General features: G+C 48.1%; 4 protein-coding genes across 4 annotated transcripts; 2 read left to right on the plus strand and 2 right to left on the minus strand.

Moving 5' to 3' along the window:
* Nucleotides 1–26: 26 nt before the first annotated feature.
* CLUP02_09456 (cytochrome P450) lies at nt 27–2,257 on the minus strand (the record flags this gene model as incomplete). Its single annotated transcript, XM_049288434.1, has 6 exons — nt 27–1,438; nt 1,494–1,644; nt 1,704–1,844; nt 1,924–2,069; nt 2,137–2,202; nt 2,251–2,257. The coding sequence occupies 6 exons, from the start codon at nt 2,255–2,257 to the stop codon at nt 27–29; spliced, it is 1,923 nt and encodes a 640-aa protein (XP_049145578.1).
* A 99-nt stretch (nt 2,258–2,356) lies between these two features.
* CLUP02_09457 (cytochrome P450) lies at nt 2,357–4,715 on the plus strand (the record flags this gene model as incomplete). Its single annotated transcript, XM_049288435.1, has 4 exons — nt 2,357–2,765; nt 2,831–3,642; nt 3,725–4,177; nt 4,662–4,715. The coding sequence occupies 4 exons, from the start codon at nt 2,357–2,359 to the stop codon at nt 4,713–4,715; spliced, it is 1,728 nt and encodes a 575-aa protein (XP_049145579.1).
* Nucleotides 4,716–4,888: 173 nt separating this feature from the next.
* CLUP02_09458 (uncharacterized protein) lies at nt 4,889–5,296 on the plus strand (the record flags this gene model as incomplete). The annotated part of the gene is made up of 1 exon (XM_049288436.1): nt 4,889–5,296. One exon carries the CDS (start codon nt 4,889–4,891, stop codon nt 5,294–5,296), a length of 408 nt encoding a protein of 135 aa, XP_049145580.1.
* Nucleotides 5,297–5,615: 319 nt separating this feature from the next.
* CLUP02_09459 (methyltransferase domain-containing protein) lies at nt 5,616–6,666 on the minus strand (the record flags this gene model as incomplete). Its single annotated transcript, XM_049288437.1, has 2 exons — nt 5,616–5,770; nt 5,943–6,666. The coding sequence occupies 2 exons, from the start codon at nt 6,664–6,666 to the stop codon at nt 5,616–5,618; spliced, it is 879 nt and encodes a 292-aa protein (XP_049145581.1).
* Between the last annotated feature and the right edge of the window lie 385 nt (nt 6,667–7,051).

Here is a 7,051-nt window from a genome sequence, read left to right on the forward strand (position 1 = left end):
TTCCTATATTTGACTGTTTGTTTGACTTATTTGTTTGATTGATTTGAATGGGTATGTGCGCTGGGCCCCATGCCTCTGTTCTCCCAGCCAATTGCCATGGACTCCGAATCTTTAGACATTGGTTCTTGTCTCACTTCAACACTTCTGTATTGTTGAAACACACGAACCAAGACGTACGCCATCTCAGTCAGAGCTAGCTGCTGCCCGATGCATATCCTCGGCCCACCATTGAACGGAATATACGTCCATGGACGAGGTGTCCAAGTTTCCCATCGACGGGGATAGAAGTCTTGGAGTGGATACTTGTATGAATTGAGATCATCTCGCAATTGAAGGATATGCGTGGAATAGATGATCTGGGTACCCGATGGAACTCCTACGGGGTCATTCCCGTCTAGCCCACCTCCACGTGGTAGACTGGTGTCTTTTGAAGCAGCTCTGATGTTGAAAGGTGCGTTGGGATATAGCCGAAGAGTCTCATTCAACACGTGCGTGACGAACGTCATGCTCTTGAGGTCGTCATAAGTTGGTAGACGAGCTCTGGCACCAACGCCCAACTTGTTCTCGATCTCGCGGCGAAGCTCGGCAAGTACCTCGGGACTCTTCGCGAGCTCAAAGAAAGCCCAGGACATTGTAGCTGCAGTGGTGTCTCGGCCAGCGATCAATATCGACACCATTTCATCACGCAGATACCGAGCGTCTCGAGAGACACCAGCGCATGCATGAAGAAGTGTCCATCCGTGGTCTGTCTTGTCTATCTCCGCTAGCTCCGCATCCGACATTGATATTGCCTTCTCGATGCTGGGACCCATAAACTTATCCAAGGCCTCTAGGTCTTTGCGGAATCTGCGGCGCGGAACGAGGAAGTTCAGAGGGCCCAATCGCTCAATCAAGGACTGAGTGTGGCGGATACGCTCGAATGCTTCAAAGACGGCGTCATCCTCTTCGCTTGTCAGAGAATCCACCTGTCTTCCGAGGGAAAAGTCTGCCGATACATCAAGCGCAAATCTGCTTAAGATGTCCTTCATATCCACACAATGGCCACCAGCTAATGCTGGAAGCATATCCTGGATATGACGCTCAAAACAGACGAGGTCACTAACTCGTTGGCGGGTGAAGAGAGATCGGAGACGTTGGCGCGAGGCATGCCAAGCGTCACCGTCAACGTTGAAGATGCTATTTCCCATGAGTTCAAACCAATCTGCTCTGAAGCGCTGACCCTTTCCAAAGTCGCTGAATTGAGTTGCCAGCATGGCTCGAATATTCTCGGGATCGGCAGTGAAAATTGCACGCGACCCTATCAAGGAGACCTCAAACGTGTATGGGTTCTTCTTCCCCTGGCCTGATCGGAGAAACGCATTATGCATGAATTTGAGGTTTTGATCCTGTAAGGCATGAGTGGTGATGGACCATAGAAAATGCAAGCCGGACAACACGCCTAATTTAGCGTTAGTCATCATCAAGAATAGTAGCTTGAGATTTCGGAAACTAACCAAACGGCGTATATGACTTGTATCTCGACGCGTGCCCTCCATGACGCCGAATCCTCCTTTCTTCGTCAATGAACTTAGCAATCCTTCGTAGGATGACGAGGAACAGTAGCCCAAGGACAAGCCATTCTGTATATGACCCAAGGAAACCATCCTTGATGTGACTGGGTTTGCTCATAGCTGCGAGTCGCTAAATTTTGAAGAGGTAGAGACTGAGCTCAGGGATCTGGTGCGAGATCCGAAATACAGAGGACTAATACCGAGGAAAGATTCTTCTTGACTTCTATAGCCGTTGATCTCATCATCAGGACAATGACGGATGCCAAATCTGGTCTTTTGTCCGAGATACTCGGTCTTGAAAGCCCGGAAAGCATGCAGTAATTTTTTCTTGCCGATTGCTACTGTCTTATCGGAATAAGAGATCGAAACATACTTCGACAAACGTCTCGGGGAGAGGGGTGAATTGCGAGTCCGCGGTAGAGCCTGAGGTGTAACCAGTGACATGGCTAGACCAAAACGGATGATTCTCTTCGAGGAGGATGGCATGCTGAGAATCGGAAAATGTGTTATGGAGTCGACCTTGCGAGCATGGGTCAGCCGGCAGACAAAGTTTGATATAATTGACTTCCGGTATCATGCAACATACCTGCGGAACGCAGCGGAACTATCAGGCGACGGAACCAAGGCAGAGCAGGGGCCTCCTCCGGAGACGCTTCCCGGAGGAATCAAACCTTACGACGTGATCTGAGTAGTGCGCTACCACTCATAAGAATTTCGCTTCAGGGAAAGAAAGAGGCTTCGTGGACAGCGTGAGGATACATGCAAGAAAAACTGCTCTGAGACTATTGCAAGCACCAAACCTGAAGATGTCGACAAACGGTTTCGTTGCTCTTTGTCTGTTTGGGCTCTATACTATGTACACCATATCGTGTCTCATTCGAAACATCACCGTTGCCAAGACTATTGGTATTCCGGTTGTCTGGAGCCCCATAAGCCCCTTCAACTCATTCTGGATCATCTTCAACAAACGAGTTGCACCAATCTTTCAGCGCCTTCCTCTAGGCATGGGCGATTGGACCACGTACAATACTCTTGATTGGACATGGGTTGACCGGACACATGGCAACTCTGAAGTTCATGACAAGCATGGCGACACCTTCGCTCACGCCACGCCGAGAGAAGTTGAGATTCACACTCGGGATCCTGCAGTAGCTATTCAAGTGCTTCGGAAGCAGGCGAACGACTTTCCCAAGATAAGCCATTACGCCAGCAAGTGTACACTATCTCATGAGGTCAAGTGCTGCTCTTTTTGGCTGACCAATCTTTCGAAGAAATCCTAGACGTACTGGGCACGAGTCTGGTATCCTCAGACGGCCATGATTGGACTCGTCACCGGAAGGCGACTGTCGCCACTCTGAGCGACAGGACCAATCGTCTCGTGTGGGCAGAAGGCGTCCGACAGACTCAGCAAATGATTCATCATTATCAACACACTTCACGGGGCCTAATTTGCGATCCTGTGGACGATGTCCGCGAACTTTACCTTCATGTCTTCACTAGCGTTTGTTTCGGCTTTACGTATGACTTCAAGCAGCCCGAAAAAGACTGCATTCCAGAAGGACACTCGCGAAGCTACAGGCACTGTCTCCACACCAGTCTCAAGGATATTCTCATCCTTCGGCTTGTGCCAAGTTGGGCTATGAGATTTCCTTTCCTGCCACAGAGGATTAAGAACTTCCGAGATGCTGTGGCTGAGATGCGGCAGTATCTCGATGAAATGATCAGCGACTGCAAAGACAATCTTAGAGGCAGCAGGGAAAAGACGCAGAATGACAACTTACTTAGCTTTATGGTAAAGAGGAACAGAGATTTGGAAGTCGAAACTCTCATGTATAAATTCAAGGATGATGGATCGCATGCCTTACTGACAGAGTCTGAGATTCGTGGAAATCTATTTACCTACTCACTTGGAGGACATGAGTCTTCTGCACATACGCTGACGTTTGCAATCTATCTCCTGGCAGCTTTACCAGAGCAGCAAGCTTGGCTTATGGAAGAGATTGATGAGGTTCTTGGTGGCAGACCAGATTGGGAGTCGCAGGATGCTTTCATGGATATTTTCCCTCGTTTGAAAAGGTGTCAAGCCGCCATGGTAAATAGGCCTGAATTCACCTCCGGGGCGATTTTCAAGATCAGGTCTGACACACTTATAGAACGAGACACTCCGATTGTAGCCTTCGGTCACAGTCCTTCCCAAATGCACCGGGTCGAAAGCAACGACTTTGCTTGTTGGTAGCGAAGATCATCGCATCCCAGCAAACGCCAATGTCTTTGTCAACATGCCTAGCATTCAGGTACACCAACCCGTATGGGGAACCGATGCAATGCACTGGAAACCTGATCGATGGATCATGACAAGCGATCACATGAAGGGTCTGGACAGCGAACAACTCAAAGCACCTCCTGATGGCGCTTTTCTCCCGTGGAGCGAGGGGAAACGGGCTTGTCCGGGCAAGAGATTCTCCCAGGTTGGCTTTGTTGCAGCACTTGCGACTCTCCTCTACAAGCACAGACTTGAAGTCATACCCAATGCTGAAGAAAGCCTCGAAAACGCTAGGGAAAGGATCATTGAAGTTGTAAACGACACTTACGCCGTCATGACTGTCCATATGCACAAGCCTCTCTCTGTTAGAATCGGGGTTCTCAAGAGAAGCTAGGAATCAATATAGCTTCAATTTGAACTATTTGACTTATTGCTTCACTCGAAACCGAGTTACGATAACGTAGAACGCCACTTAATACATTCCCTTAGATGCAAGTTATATGTAAGTTAGATGTAAGTTAGATGTTAGTAAGTTATATTTTTGAGATAAATGGTGTTTCCCCCCAATTGAACTACTTCGGTGTCTTCAAATCTCTTCGGTTTACGTATGTACACAGGATCAAGTTGCATGTATAATTACAGATGGTTCTTCAATCGGCGATATTCACTGGATGACTTGGGCGACGAGTACCTATAACGCTACACTAACAATTTTTCGGGGTATATTGTTGCGCTTTTTTTGCTCTAAATTCAAGACTCTCATCCTCGTTGTTATTATTGGATATACTATTTCTAGGGGTTGGCAAATCCTTTTCCCTTTGTCGCGGCGACTTTTCTGCCATTTACAGCACATCGGCGAAATTGTTCCTCCGACAACTTGGATCCTAACCACCAACCCCTGATAGAAAGATTACGTGAGGCCGGATTAGACTGGATTCAGTCCCGGGTTAAGGCTAGATCGTAAAAGCCGGAGTCAGGCTTGCTCTATAAAGATCGGCTCTCCTGGCCAGTCATTAAATCCTAGGACAACTGAATCGGTCCGTAATCAATCCTCGCATGCTCGGTAACCCCAAATATGTCAACCTTCATTACGCCTGCGAATTTTGCGGCCACTGTTGGGCTAGCCGCAACCATGATGGGCTCCATCGTCACGCTAAAACCAGAACTCGGCATCAAAATGTGGCACTTCGATATTGCGTCCTCCGAGGATTTCAAGGATCCAAAATCGGAAAATAGGAGTCTGATCTTGGACGAGCTGCGCTTGTTCGCCATACGCGAGTTCTTCATTGGAGCAAGCCTGTTTGCGGCAGCATACTTCGGCAACCACAAGACCTTAGCTGCGATGTGCTTGCTTGGGGTCCCGGTGGTCACTATTGATGGCATTGTGCAGCGGAGACAGGCACCCAAGGCGGATTGGTGGGTTCATTTTGCGTTGGCGCCGGTGTTCGCTGGGTTAGGTGTTGCGTCGTGGAGGCAGCAATGATTGGGTTCGCTTCCCTCGGGGCGCGGCTTTGGGTCATGTGGCGTGCTTGGCATAAAACAGTGTGGTTGAGTCGAGCACGAGAAACTTTGGATCTATGGTTGAGTTGGCTGAATCTCAAGTTGAAGCACCTACAGAGGGGAGGATTTTCCACGCGTTCGCGGCGGAAAGATTTGGCTCTCAAAGTCATCAGCCATGGCTCACACACTGTCAGGGGCTGTCGGAGCATTTAAAGCGGGTATATGAGCGCTAGCTTTGGTCATGCAAACTTCTATCTTTAGGCAATGTCCAGGCCCTCTTCCTCCTCCGCTAGCATATGATCCTACGCTTGTGACCGGAACGACTGAAGTCCTTCTGTTTCCGCCTCTTCTGTCAGTCGCGCTTGTGGCCCTCCGTTCATTGCAGTCTGCGGTGCTGCGGTGTAAACAAAATCACGAACGATGCCCTTGGGAGCCCACAGCCACACCCGACCGATACCTAATAGATCATGTGCTATGGAAGCATCTCGGGCATGTGCGTCTCCTTACCTTAGTAAAATGGGGCAGGAAATCACAAAGTGAAAGCTAGATTAAGGAAGGCTCATAACTAAACATTTGGCCTATCAAATCTAGTCAGCTTTCTTTTGCCAATCCTACAGCCAGCTATATACTTCGAGCCCTCGGTGCCTTTGCCTCAAAGAGAAGGGTTGTCCCAACCATCTGCCAGTCTACGTACTTGAAACCGGCCTTGAGTGGCTCAACTATGTCAGCTGCGTAATCTTTGTTATTGTGGAAGACGCCCAAAAGATTGTGCCAGAACATGAGGAACCTTCCAAAAGCATTGTGTTTCACTCCACCGCCCAATACTGTTGCACCAACCAGAACACCATCTGGTTTCAAAAGCCGACCTAGCCCTGCCATAGCCTCTCCTTTTCGCTTGGAACTCCCAGGGAGACAGTGCAACAATAACATACAAGAAATGACGTCGAACTGTCCGTTGCTACCCATATGCAGAGATGAAGGTAGTTGCGAGGTATGGCGATCGCCAAGCACAAAGACGTCAGCTTGAACTGTGTCAACGATGACGTCGGGATGTGCCAGTTGAATGCGGTGTTGAGCCTCGGCTAGAGGGTTTTGATTGATGTCGACCAGAAAGATTATCGAATCAGGAGGAAGAGGCGCCCTCTGCATGAAAAAGCCAGTGCCGACGCCGATATCCAGCAGTCTTGCATTAGGTTTGACAAGGGAGGAAATGTGCTTGCTATAGTGACCTGAGAGGACGTCTCTAGGACATCCCCAGGCTAATGGACAGTAGAAGCCGAGGACAAGGGTATCGTAGAGCCATCGTAGAAACAGTGGGAAATAGACAGCGTTGCTAAGGGTGCTTGCAGACATGGTGTGAGTGTTAGTATCCCTATTACAGGGTAGTTAGTTCGAACCGTAGTTAACAAAGAGATTAATTAAACTATATAAATATCTGCGTAGTAAGTATAAAAAAGAGGTTTTAACTATAGGTTAGGCTAGCTACGATAATCGTAAATAGGGCCCCTAATTAGCCCCTATATAGTCGGCTATATATTACAGTTAAATTAGACTTCTAATTTAATACTAACTTTCTCTTTCTTTTATCGATTTAACCGCTACGGTTAGAAGTATAATTCGACCTCGGGCCCGTTTACTAAGTCGTCTCCTTTTCCCCCTTTTCTCTACTCTTTTTATATAACCTATTCCTCTATTTATATAATAACTTTTTTATTACTTACGAATTACTCTAATCCCT

The sequence above is a fragment of the Colletotrichum lupini genome, chromosome 5 (assembly GCF_023278565.1).
Source record: "Colletotrichum lupini chromosome 5, complete sequence".
NCBI lineage: Eukaryota > Fungi > Ascomycota > Sordariomycetes > Glomerellales > Glomerellaceae > Colletotrichum > Colletotrichum lupini.